This window comes from Cydia strobilella, chromosome Z (genome assembly GCF_947568885.1).
Source record: "Cydia strobilella chromosome Z, ilCydStro3.1, whole genome shotgun sequence".
In the NCBI taxonomy this organism is placed as follows: domain Eukaryota; kingdom Metazoa; phylum Arthropoda; class Insecta; order Lepidoptera; family Tortricidae; genus Cydia; species Cydia strobilella.
Genome location: NC_086068.1, coordinates 45,039,489 through 45,052,993, shown reverse-complemented (window position 1 = coordinate 45,052,993; position 13,505 = coordinate 45,039,489). Strand labels below are relative to the sequence as shown.

At 36.6% G+C, this 13,505-nt stretch overlaps 1 protein-coding gene across 1 annotated transcript in view; it reads left to right on the top strand.

The window, feature by feature from the left end:
- The first annotated feature begins 1,958 nt into the window (after window positions 1–1,958).
- LOC134754807 (UDP-glucose:glycoprotein glucosyltransferase) overlaps window positions 1,959–13,505 on the top strand; it is a 106,708-nt gene continuing 95,161 nt past the window's right edge. Inside the window, exons 1-4 of the mRNA XM_063691184.1 lie at window positions 1,959–2,361; window positions 7,801–8,054; window positions 8,162–8,341; window positions 8,440–8,630. Of these exons, the coding sequence (XP_063547254.1) occupies window positions 2,118–2,361; window positions 7,801–8,054; window positions 8,162–8,341; window positions 8,440–8,630 (869 nt within the window). The 5' untranslated portion in view covers window positions 1,959–2,117. The remainder of the gene's footprint in view (window positions 2,362–7,800; window positions 8,055–8,161; window positions 8,342–8,439; window positions 8,631–13,505) is intronic.

Below are 13,505 nucleotides of genomic sequence, written 5' to 3'. Positions count from 1 at the left end.
AGTTTTCCGGTAGATCCCCTGAAAACTTGTCAAAAACCTGTTAAAGGTACAGTATGAATAAGTTACGATACGGTGCACTAAAAAAGCTAGTGCTGCACTCTGGTGGCAGAACATTGCAGTAATATCCCCTATTCCTCGTCCTTTGGAAATCTGAAATAAAAAGTTGAGTTTTGTGACCACCAATATTAATAAAAGGAACATTCATCAATGATCATTAATGTCTTTTTTATTAGGGTTCCGTACCCAAAGGGTAAAGACGGGACCCTATTACTAATACTTCGCTGTCCGTCTGTCTGTCACCAGACTGTATCTCATGAACCGTGATAGCTAGACAGTTGAAATTTTCACAGATGATGTATTTCTGTTGCCGCTATAACAACAAATACTAAAAAGTACGGTCCCCTTGGTGCGCGCGTCCGACCCGCACTTGACCGGTTTTTAGTATTAAACTATAGTCTGGCAAACACAATCTGTCAGTAAGTAAGAACAAAGAAAACTATAGGTACAGTCGAAGGCAAAAATATCGATCCAGACAAATATGTGAACACGATTTTATTGTCTGAGCGTACACATATTTTTGAGACTGGGAATGTATATATATTTATGCCCTTGACTGTACTCATCAATTAAAATGAGACAGTCCTGGGCCAAACTATAAGAAAGCTGTAAATGTCGATAGGTTATTGATCTGAGGTCGATACATCACTATGCCAAAAATATAACCTTTCATACTTAGCAGAAAAGTTCGAAAATTTATGCAAAAATCTGTATAGACTTGAATGCAAGTAATAATTACATAAAGAATATATCGATTTCTATATTTAGGGTCAGGTCCTATAAATTAATTTCTTCAAAATTGAACAAAACTCACCGATTAAAGGTTATCGGTTCCTGCGTATTTTCTTCCTGTATGCGATTTACAGCCCTCGATCACACAAGACATTATCACAAAGGGAACTTCAAACCATTACAAATAAAAACTCAACACGTTTTCCAACAATCTTTCAGGAATAGCAAGAATATAATTAAAATAAACCAAGATGACCGCTGAAACATCCCGAAATATTTCAACTAAAATAATACGACTATGTCAAGTTGTTACAGTTGACACCTACCTGTGAAATAACGAACTTATATTTTATTTGGCTGGATTATATTATAGGATATAGGACCATTTGACATTTCCCTCAGTTCATCTTATGACAATACTGAAAAAAACGAAAGAACTTGCGGATTGTTGTCTCACTCACTCATAGACAAAAAGTAATAACGTGTTGTGAATACGATATCTTTTACCAAGCTTTTATTTTTGCCCGGCTTGTTTGCTTTAGTCATTATTCTGAGCGTGCGACCTCAGAATAATGACTAAAGCAAACTGGTCTATAACTACTTGTATAAATGTCTATAGGGCCCTACACACTCTTGCGCGAATCACGGCGCGAAACCGCGAACGTAAGTGTGGCGTCGATTTCGCAGATTGTTCACGCCTTCGCGCCTAGTACCAAAGCTGATGCTTTTCCGCCATCTTGGCGAGAACCAAACTGCGAAATCGTCGTGAAGTTTGCGAGTGTGGAGTCAATCGTCAACGTCGCGACATGTTCTCTCCGCGAAGTCGCGCCGCGATTCACGCACTTAGTCTGGAGGGGCCTTAAGGGAACTTCTCACCAAACTTTTCTATATAAAGTCAATTACACTGAATTACACATATACAAACCCGGTTCAATTTATGTCCTCTTGTCTCTTATATTTGATCATTCAAGATGACAGATGTAGATGAAAATGCTGTTAAAATTATTAATCCTAAAATAACTGCCGTTTATTGTTTCGTAATAATATTATGATCTTCTTTTGTACATAGAAATAGTACAATCACGCAACGATAACTTGAAACGGAACGTAATTAGTTTTTCTAATGTCATGTATGATGCTGATTGGTTGGTGATGGTGATAAACTAAACGCCTTCAACGCGACAACGCGGAGTTAAAAGAAGCAAAATTTCATTCTTACCACGTTAATACGTGTAATTAAAATGTATTACGTGTTTTAATTTGTACATACAATTATTTTAACGTTCTAATATTGGTTAAGTAACCAATAATTTGGTTTTTTGTACATAATGACCGCCTCCGGCTTTAGACTTTGGGTAGTTATTTTAGCCCTTGTTATTGTTACTTCTGCACATTTAAATCCTAAAAGAGATGAGAAAAAAGCGAAGTCAGTCACTAGTTTCGTTAGTGCTAAATGGGAAGCAACACCAATTGTTCTAGAGCTAGCTGAATATCTTGCTACTGAAAGCTCCGACTTGTTCTGGTCATTTGTGGATGGTATAAATTCGTTAAAATCTACTCTTGAAGAATTAGGTAAGTAACTCACTGGTTATTATTTTCTAATAATATTCAACCTATCTAAGTTTAGATTAGTTAAAGTGGTTTTTAATTATCAACCCCTCAAATCCTAGCACTTAAATATTTTGGAAACCTCCATAATTAATTATGAATCCCATTTTGTATACTTTTATAAGTTTTAAATAACCCGATATTGCGTTACTGACACCAAAGATAGATATAACTCCGTAATAGATGGATACAGTCTAAGGAAAAAACGTGCCTCGAAAATCAAGAAAATTTGATTCTCGTTCAGAGGGCGCTACTAGTTTTGGCCTACAGTTGTTTAGATGGCGTTGACGGTTTCGTTTGTTATTTAACAATTTTAACGCATATCAGTGAAAGAACATGGGTCAAAATCATAAAAATAATTAATGCAAATAAAAAAAATCATTTATCTATATTTAAATACATTCTATCGTATTTTTATAAATCTTCATTTTTAGTTTTAAAGTGTGTCGACATATGGCAGTGAATTTACTGGGGTTACAAAATTTACTATGACAGTACCGCTCTAGTATAAGTTACTCTATGCTGACACTCAGTTTCTCTGTTCGCCTTACATTGCATCAGTGGGAGTTGAGATTAAGCTTAACTGTAGGCCAGGCCTCTCTTAACCTTTCGTATGCTTAGGAGCAGATCTGCTTCAACTTAAACATGAAGTTGTCACGATTGCTATTTATATGGCAATTTTTCGACATGCATATATGAAAGGCTAACCTCTGGAGTCCTGCGGACGCGATATCACATTGGCTGAAAGGTTCCCTGTATGTCTCACGAAGACATAGAGGGAACAACATCAAAACAAAAGACTGTTGCAATCTTGCTAGAGTTCGAAACATTTTTTTATCAATAGCAATAGTTGTGTAATAGAAGAAGAAGACGGTCAACCAAATAAAAACAATATTTCAAAACGAAATAAATTGTGAGGTTTGTATAAAATTATCACGAATGTAGATTTAATAAACCCGATGAAGTACACGAGCCAAAAAGTGTGTCCACATGAGAAGTCAAAGTGGGCGGTTTCATCTCTTTCTAATTAGGGTGACCAAAAGTCATATGTATGTGGGATATTAGGATAAGTTGGAATGCATTCAGAAAGGAATTCACCTATTCAGAAAGGGCCTTTTTCTTCCCTGCTAGGAGCTAATTTATACGAACCAAGTACCTATTTAAAAAGCTATTACTCCCTAGGGAGTTATATTAATGAAAATTACACGTTTTTTTTCTTCAAAATCCCGCGGGAACGAAATAGATCTTTGTCCTTTAGTACACCTGCATGAAATAAAATATTTTTCGACCAAGTGGGATTATAAATCACGAAATGTCATGATAAATTAGGTGTAATAAGTTAAATATAAGATTTTATTATGTGTGTTACGTGATAATTATAATGCAAATATGTGTGTGTAAGTATAATACCTTTAGACGCTAAGCAAGTCTAATGCTGATGTTGTTTCTATTGTATTGCGTATATGTTCGAGATGCTATCTCTCAAAAACAGGCATCGTAAAAAATCTGCTTATCACTTATATGTATAATATACATATTATATACTCTCATATGTATTCATTTGTTTTTGGTAGTAAATAGTAATGGTGGATGATTGAGGAAAAACGTCTCAACCCTTTGGGTACGGACGGAACCCTAAAAATTAACCCTAAAATTTCAATTTCGCGCCTTTTTCTACTGACAAGATTTACTTGACCAACTATATTATAAATATAATTGGTCAAACCAAATTGGCAGTAAATAAAAACAAAAAAAAACTATACTCATCCTTTTCTTTCGGGTACAAGTGTAAGATAAAGAGTGTATGATTTTCTCTGTCTATGTTTGAAATAAGACAGTCCTTTGACAAACTATAAATGCCAGCCGTTGGCGTCCACAACCCAAAAATGGTCACGTTTTTTTATTTAATTTTGTAGTCTGCCTCTTTCGCACTCATGGTATGTTCATATACGTGATGGCTTCTCTTTCGCACACTTGAGCTATTCTTTAAGCGTCATCGTAGTTGATTGCAACATTTTTATTTTTCAAATATGCCGCCTTTATGTACTGACGGAAATATGTGTCCAACCTATATAGAATCGATTATATATAGTTTGAACCAACATTTCAGTAATTAAATATTATGTATAAATGTGTCTGTAATATTTAAGGACTTTGGATTTAAATTTTGGCAATGATATAGGTAGCTCTCATTACGTCAACCAAATAATTAAACATGCCGAAATAAAGATATACTTATTTAGGTAAACTTATTTTTACATTAAGTAAGTACTTACGTAGGTAATAAGAATTCTGTAAGACCGATTCACATCGTGCCGACATCATAGTCACCCTAATGAGTTTGACAATGTTGTCTTGTATTTTTATCGTAAACTTGAATAGTTGAGGCTTATCTGTGAAAAGATATACCACAATCAGCAAAACTTTCACTCCTGCAACCTTTCACACAACGTCTTATACCCATTTTATACTTTATTTCGCAAATAAATCTTGTGCGCCGCCATTCATGTATTTTGAAAATTTCTTCATCAAGTTGGGGATACCAATTAATATTCAAAGTTACTACAATGTCTACCATATTAAAATGAATGTAATTTTTGTTGTGCACATGCTTGGTTAAATCAGTTAATAATATTGACATTATAACTATTTACAAATTACGTAAAAGATATCAGAATCGCACTCTGAATATAGCACTTAAATTTTTTTTTTTTTTTAATTTATTGAATAAGGAAGCAAATTACAGTTTTTTAGATCATTACAAGACCCATCGTAGGCAAAACCTTATGGAGGTTTGTGTGCCGATGGGGAGTTCGAGAATAACATAAAGAAAAACAATATTATATCCTATATCTTATCATAAATATGATTCTTAGTATACATAGCTTGTGTCGTTAGTTTTTAATAAGTGCATTTTAACGACATTTTTTATATGTTTACCATTTAAATATTTAGCACAAACAACTTCTGGCAGATCATTCAATATTTTAGGTAATATATATGTGTACAGCCTAGTGCCATATATGTTGTTATATTTGGGTATACAATATTTGTTTTGGTTCTGTAGACATCTTAGTTTTGTACATCTTTTGTGTTCTTTTAGTTTAGTAACATGGTGATATTCTTCTGTTAGTATGGCTAGTTTACACATATTTTGAACTGGGAGTAAATTACAGTATTTGAAAAGTTGGGAATAGTCTGTTTCGTACTTCTTTTTGATATGCTTAGGTACAAGTGTCTTAAAATGTCTTAAAGTGTCTTAAATAATATAAGAAGGTATTTAATTTTAGTAGTTATTGATATAAATACTACCAAAATGGTATCTTTTAACATTAGCAACATGTGCGAGTGGGACACCGCGACCCACTTTTGCTATCTCAAGTGGACCGTTTTTTCTAGTCTGGTACGAACACCTTTCTGGCTCGGTGATAAGGTTCAATTTAGTATGGCAAAAAAAGTGACAGCTCGCTCCAAATTAGGGTACAGCTTCATGAAAATTATATACAAACAGATACAATTAGTATACATAATTGAAAAGAATACATAAATGGCTTTATAGTGATAAACAAAACAGTTTACTGGCAGAGAAGTTTGAGAAATTAATCAATATATGATTGTCTACTCCTATCACTGTCATTGTGCGTACTGACGTAGATTTCGAAGAAGAAATTGCATCTGTTTCTATATTATTTTATAAGAGCCTTGCGTAAATTTTCTTATTAAATATTTTTTTAATTGGTGGGCCATTTTTTTCTTCCATTACCCAAGTATCAATATTGTTACAACAATGATTCTAACCCTAGCTAGACAGTACAGTCTTTTGTTTTGCTGTAAAAATTCCGGGCTCTGGTGATATCGCACACGCCATTTCATAACAAAACCGGCCAAGTGCGAGTCAGACTCGCGTTCCAAGGGTTCCACCATTTTAAACAATGTATTTTTTATGTGAAACGTGAGTGAAATGTCTTTAAAAAACCCGTAGGGGTCGGATCAAGAACTAAGTAATTAAGCCCGACTCACGCTTGACTGCACATTTCTAATAGGTTTTCCTGTAATATATAGGTCAAGATCTATTTTGTGTATTTTTTTCAAAATTTTAGACCCAATAGTTTCGGAGATAAAGGGGGTAATGGTCATTTGTTGCCTATTTTCTTGCATAACTTCTAAATTGTTTATTCTAAAATTATAAAAAATAAATATTTGAGATTCTCACAATGAGCTCTTTCATTTGATATATTAGTTTGAAAAACTTTATTTTATAATTTTCACATTTACCCCCCAAAAGTGGCCCCCATGTTTAAAATTCATTTGTTTACGTTACATGTTGGTCTTTGGGTTACAAACTTACATATGTATATCAAATTTCAACTTAATTGGTCCAGTAGTTTCGCAGAAAATAGGCTGTGACAGACGGACGGACAGACAGACAGACGCACGAGTGATCCTATAAGGGTTCCGTTTTTTCCTTTTGAGGTACGGAACCCTAAAAAGTGTGAAACCTCTGGGACACGAGGTTTTTGATGCCTCTGCCTTGTCTGTGTCTATGCCTGGAACTCAAAGGATTAATATTAATATCTGGGACTGTGGTGCGCCAGACCAGACAACCACGCACATCGTAAAGGAATGTCCCAAGAGATGCTTTCCTGGAGGCGTGACGTGAAAGAACTGCACGCGATAACTGCGGATGCCAGGGAATGGCTATCAAACTTAGATCTAACACTAAACCACACATAATGTTCATTTTGTCTTTGTAATCTGTTTTTTTTTTTTGTGTTTTTCATCAATAAAGCCATACGATGATAATAATAATAATAATATAGCTTGGGCCCTGCCCCGCTGCCGGCGGCACCCTAGGTTAGGTTTTTTATAATCTGTTTATATATTTTTGTAATGTTTTGTAAGTGTTTTTAAATTTTACTTTTATACTCATGTTGTAAAAAGCCTAGCCTAAGACTGAAAATAAATAAAGGAATAATAATATTAACCAACTCTATCATGTAAGAAATATCAACTTAATTTCAATTTCCACAATGCTTACATAATTGCTATCATGTCATGGTTGAAAAAAAAAATGTACATATTTTTATTGTAATTATTCCTTTGGCTAATGTATTCATTTATGAATACATTAGCCAAAGCGCAAATATATCCATGTCTGCGACGACATGAGCGAAAAGTAACCTAAAGCCTGTTGCGCCAAGCTACTATTAGAACTAATTAAATTATTTTCAGAAAATATTATAATTTGTTTTTATTACAAGTAGAAACTATTATAGTATAAATGGAACAGGCACCTGCCGCGAAAGCAGAGGATGCTGGTTCGATTCCAGCCTGGCACTTTTTCTTAGTATATGACATTTATTTCAGTTTTCAGCATTTTCTTTATTGAAATTGTTTTTACAGAGACTGACATAGATATATACAATGCATGCATTGGTGTTGCCAGCTCGTTGCTGGCACCAGCACAGTTGCGAATGGCTAAACTGGCATTATCCATGCACACCACGTCACCGACTGTCCGAATGTTTGATGAGATTGCGGCACAGAACGGGGCCAAGAGTGTTGCTTGCCCTACTTTTGTTTCCATTGCTTCAAGACAAGTTTGTGATAATGATGTGTTACGTGATATTCTCAAATCATATAACAAATATGAGCCTGTAAGTGTGTTGTTATTTTGTTGTTGTTGTTGTATTGGATTTAATTAAATATGATTAGGTATATCTAATATTAGCCTAAAGTACTGTAAAAAATTTAACTTTTACAGGAAGAACACAGATTGGAGACATATTTGCTGGACCATTCGTATCCAAGCAGTGACAACAAAACTCTTACTGCCATATTGTATGGAGAGCTTGGTTCCAAAGATTTTACTAGCAAACATAAAATCTTGACAGCTTATGCAGACAGAGGAGTAATCAATTATGTTGCCAGGTGGAATGTTAAGGTTGGCAATATTATTAATAGATTTATACACTTCTTGCTTTTGCTTGAAAGTTTTACATATATTTTTTATTATAATGTACCTGAACACTTTGTTTTTAGACTAGTGGTAAGCCCAAACTGCGACTGTCTGGTTATGGAGTTGAACTACAACTGAAGAGTACTGAATATAAAAGTCAAGATGACTCTACTCCGAAGGAATCTGAGAGCAATGAAGCTTCTCAAGCTAATGAGGAAGATGATGAGAATGACCCACAAAATCAGATTGATGGATTTAACTTTGGAAGATTAAAGTAAGTGATTTCTAAATTGTTGGTACAAGATAATAGCCCGCGGGGGCAGCTTGTGGCGAGCTGATGGTGGGTGGCGTCACCGCGGACCCTGTTCTATAGCGCACTTTCATCTGGCCCTCACCTTTATGCTTGCCTGCACTAGCCGGCCAGAGTGGAGTCGCAAGAGTAGCACTTATGCTCCAGGTTGTAGGTGTAAAATATCATAACGCCGGCGGCCTGCTGAACGGATTACCGGGATCTGGCTACCACAAACTCACCTCTTGACAAGCTCCGAAGTGTTGCAGTGTTGCCCTATTGTCACACTGTGCATGCGGCCATTATGAGGCCCACTAAATGAGGGGTTATTTCCACTAGTTACCACCAAGTTGTTACCAGTGGTAACTACTGGGAATTTTTTTCCCACCTTTTACCACTGTTAACTACTGGGAAAAAAATCCCACTAGTTACCTCTGGTAAAAGGTGGGAATTTATTTTCCCAGTAGTTACCACCAAAATGTTGTTAGAGTTCAACACTCTACTAGTTCGAAGTCAAAGTAGGGGTGCACCAGGGTTCCGCACTAAGCCCGTTTTTATTCAATTTAGTGATGGACTATTTGACAAAGGATATTCAGTTACCTGTGCCCTGGGCTATATTGTACGCCGACGATATAGTGCTAGTAGTCGACACACCACAACACCTGCAGGAAATGCTGAACACCTGGACGCATTCATTGGAAACACACGGTCTTAGAGTTAGTCGAAGTAAAACCGAGTATCTAAAATGCCCATTTAGCGGGCAAACAACATCTGAACCTATTTACATCGGGTCGACGCCTATAACGAAAGTGCAAAAATTTAAATACTTGGGCTCCGTATTGTCAACAGATGCCAGGAGTCAATCACAGAGTGAACGTCGCTTGGCAAAAATGGAGATCGCCGACGGGAGTACTTTGTGATCCACGCATGCCCATAAAAACTAAGGGCTAAGTTTATAAGACGGCAGTCCGTCCTGCACTAATGTACGGCTCCGAGTGCTGGACAGTCAAAAAGTCACACGAGCAGAAGTGCCATGTAGCCGAGAAGAAAATGTTGAGATGGGCGAGAGGTGTGACCCGATTGGATAAAGTTCGGAAAGAGTATATACGGGGGAGCTTTAATGTCGCACCAATCACCGAAAAACTCACTGAAAATCGTCTTAGGTGGTATGGCCACGTGAACAGGCGTAGTGATGATCATGTCGTCAAAGTCGCATTAAAAATTCCAGAACATAACAGAGGCCCAGGCCGCCGTCCGTCGACCTGGTGGCCAAACATAAAATGAGACCTCAAAAGATCCCAGATGTCAAAAGAGACAACCCAAAACAGAGTAGCTTGGCGCAGAAGAGTGAGGAGGCCCGACCCCAAATAAAGGGAACAGGGAAAGAAGAAGAAAAAGAAGAAGAGGAGACGAGGAGAAGTTAGAGTTTAATACTAAATAAAAACAGTAGAAATAGAAGCAGTATAAATATAGTTATTATTTCCTAAAATAAATCCTAAAAGCCTTAAAAGTGATCAAAAATATTAAAACTGTTTTACCGGTGCAAGTGCAAAAACTAAAATAGTTAAGGAGAAATTAACGTTTGGATGAAATTCATCTTATTAATTGTGAAGTTATCTATGAAGTTGGACCTTTTGTCGAGGGCGCTTACGCCGCACTGCGTAGCGCAACATTGTATTTATATAGGAGCATCGGTGATAATGGCGTAAGCGCCATCGGCACTAAGGTCCTTTTCAATTATAAAAGTTATCAAAAATTGTCGGTTTTTGACTGATTTGTTTGTTCGTTCGTATAATTATGACGTTATGCAATTTATTAATAGTTATATTTTATCACTTTCAAGGCAGTTTACTGAAACACTAATCGACTTATGTAGTTATTGATTAAATCACTATATTTATACTGTTTTTATTAGTATTGAACGCTAACAAAATTTTAGTGGTAACTACTAGGAAAAAAAATATCCACCTTTTACCAGTGGTAACTACTGGGATTTTTTTCCCAGTAGTTACCACTGGTAAGAACTTGGTAGTAACTAGTGTGAATAACCCCTAAATGAGTAGGCGAGTCACCACCAAATTGTGAAAGACAAATTTTAAGACTGATTGTCACGACAGGTGTCCGCTATACTCCTCCCATAGCCCATTATCCAGTCCATCCAACTTGCAAATCAACAGCCTATGACCTTAGTTCCCATCACAGCACAAAAGTGCTGCACTGCAATAGGGTTGTTGACACGGTATGTTGAATTTTATAGCTAAATCTAGTTAAATAGATAGAAAATGAGCAATTTATCATAATAAAATGCAAGCTTAATAATTATATGGGATAATAAAAATAGAAAATTCTAAATAGGAAAAAATTATGGTACCATACGATTTCTTACATTTTATTTAAAAAAAATTGTATGGCTGTAGGGCAACAATATACATAAACGCAATACTCGTATTTCACCGACAAAATCGCAATTTCCTTGTTTTCCATACATCGAAACGGCTTCTAAGCAATAGCGACGTTACATGGAGACGTCACGATGTGTTGCCATTTTTATAGAAGCGTTTCGTCAGTAAAGTGCGGGTGCGAGACTTTGACCATCATTTGTGACTTTTGTATTGCTTTATGACAATGGAATGGGTCCCATACAGACATTTGATCCCCAAAACAAACCTGATCGACTGTTACCGTTAATAAAAAAATATCAAATACCCTATAGTCTTTGCACCTGGCGGGGACCAACTCGGTGTATCATATTGTGCGCTCGGAGATGGTTATCCGCCACGTGTATCCCTTGCTTTTAATTTGTCTTAAGGGCCTCTGCGCTGTTGGCTACGGCCCCACGCACGCCTCCCAAAGGTGCGGGACTCCGTGGTCCCGAGATGTGGAAAGACATACAAATAATAATAATAATAAGCCCGCAGGTCAGCTTGTGGCGAGCTGTTGGGAAGTAACGACCCCACGGACTCGAGTGCTCCCGAGAGTCGATCAAGGTATCCGGCTCAGGCGTGTTTTCGTCGGTCTGTGGGGAACCCCAATGGGCAGGACTCAGCTCTGGCTTGCTTTAATTGGCCATCCAGAGAGGAGTCGTTTGAGCTACATGCTCCAGGGGTGGAAGGTGGAAGTGTTAAAGGGCATAACGCCGCGAGTAACTTTGGTGTTGCGCCTGGCCGTCTTTATGTCGGCACATCAGGTGCCTGCCGCCTGCCCATCTAAAGAGTGGCGAGTCACCGCCTGCCTTGATACCCAACGGGTAAAAACGGGATTATTACTTATACTCCGTTGTACCGTGATAGCTAGACAGTTGAAATTTTCACAGATGTTGTATTTCGGTTCGGTTTCGGAAAAAAAGCGCTGGTGGCCTAGCGGTAAGAGCGTGCGACTTTCAATCCGGAGGTTGCGGGTTCAAACCCCGGCTCGTACCAATGAGTTTTTCGGAACTTATGTACGAAATAGCATTTGATATTTACCAGTCGCTTTTCGGTGAAGGAAAACATCGTGAGGAAACCGGACTGATCCTAACAAGGCCTAGTTCCCCCTCTGGGTTGGAAGGTCAGATGGCAGTCGCTTTCGTAAAAACTAGTGCCTACGTCAATTCTTAGGATTAGTTGTCAAGCGGACCCCAGGCTCCCAGAAGCCGTGGCAAAATGCCGGGATAACGCGAGGAAGAAGAAGTTGTATTTCGGTTGCCGCTATAACAAACAGAATAAAATAAATATTTAAGTGGGGTTCCCATACAACAAACGTGATTTTTTTGCCGTTTTTTGCGTAATGGTACGGAACCCTTCGTGCGCGAGTCTGACTCGCACTTGGCAGGTTTTTTTACTGAGTTACTATGATGTTATGTATTAGATTTATGGTACCGTAACATTACTTTTTAATACAGTTGCTCAAAAAGTGCTACTTTTCGTGACTGTTTAGCGTGCGGAAAGTTGGTTTTCGCGAACTAGTGCTTTTTACTTTTCCAGTTTTTTTAAATTTATACTTATTCATGACTACTTATTGATGAGTGTTTATATTAGTTTCCTTTAGTAGTAGTAGTAGTAAACTCTTTATTGTACAAATATACACATTAAAAATTACATGGTACAAATAATAAGATGTACAAAGGCGAACTTATCCCTTTGAGGGATCTCTTCCAGTTAACCTTTGAGTAGATGAGAGGAGAAAGTGAAAAGAGGGTGACAAATGTAGCAAAATGTACAACAAGGTACCAGAAAGATAAAGGATATAAATACATACAAAATTAATAGGATAAACATATAATATATTACACAAAAAGGAATGGGGAGAATACACTAAAAATTGGAAAGAAGTAGAAAAATATAAAGCAACATACAATACAAATATAGGCACATTAATCAATCAGAATAACCATAGCTTCTTTAACCTCTCCTTTAAACGTCGTAATCAACATAAAAACCTACTGTTAATGTAAGAATACGAAAAATATGCATATTTCATATTGTATTACTTACCTCTTCCTCATTATAAGTATTATAACACGATTATTTTTTAATGTTGAAAAACCGTTCTTAATAAGTTGTCTGAATGGAACGGAACGCCTGTCAAAGAAGAGGCGTATTTTCTTACTGCAAGAATGTTTTAAGTTTCCAAAGGCAACATTCGATATTGTTTTTATAAATATACGATACACAAATAATCGCAAATAATGATATTTAGGTAATAATAGTACAATGTTTTGATATTTACAATTGTTTCTGTCTTATAGAACATGCATTTGAAAAAAAAAAACTTTCATTGAAGTGGGTTTAATAATAATAACAAAATCTATTCTAGTCGAATAAAAGCTAGAAAAACACCTCTTCATAATGTCAAATGTCAATGATGTCACAGAATTAATAA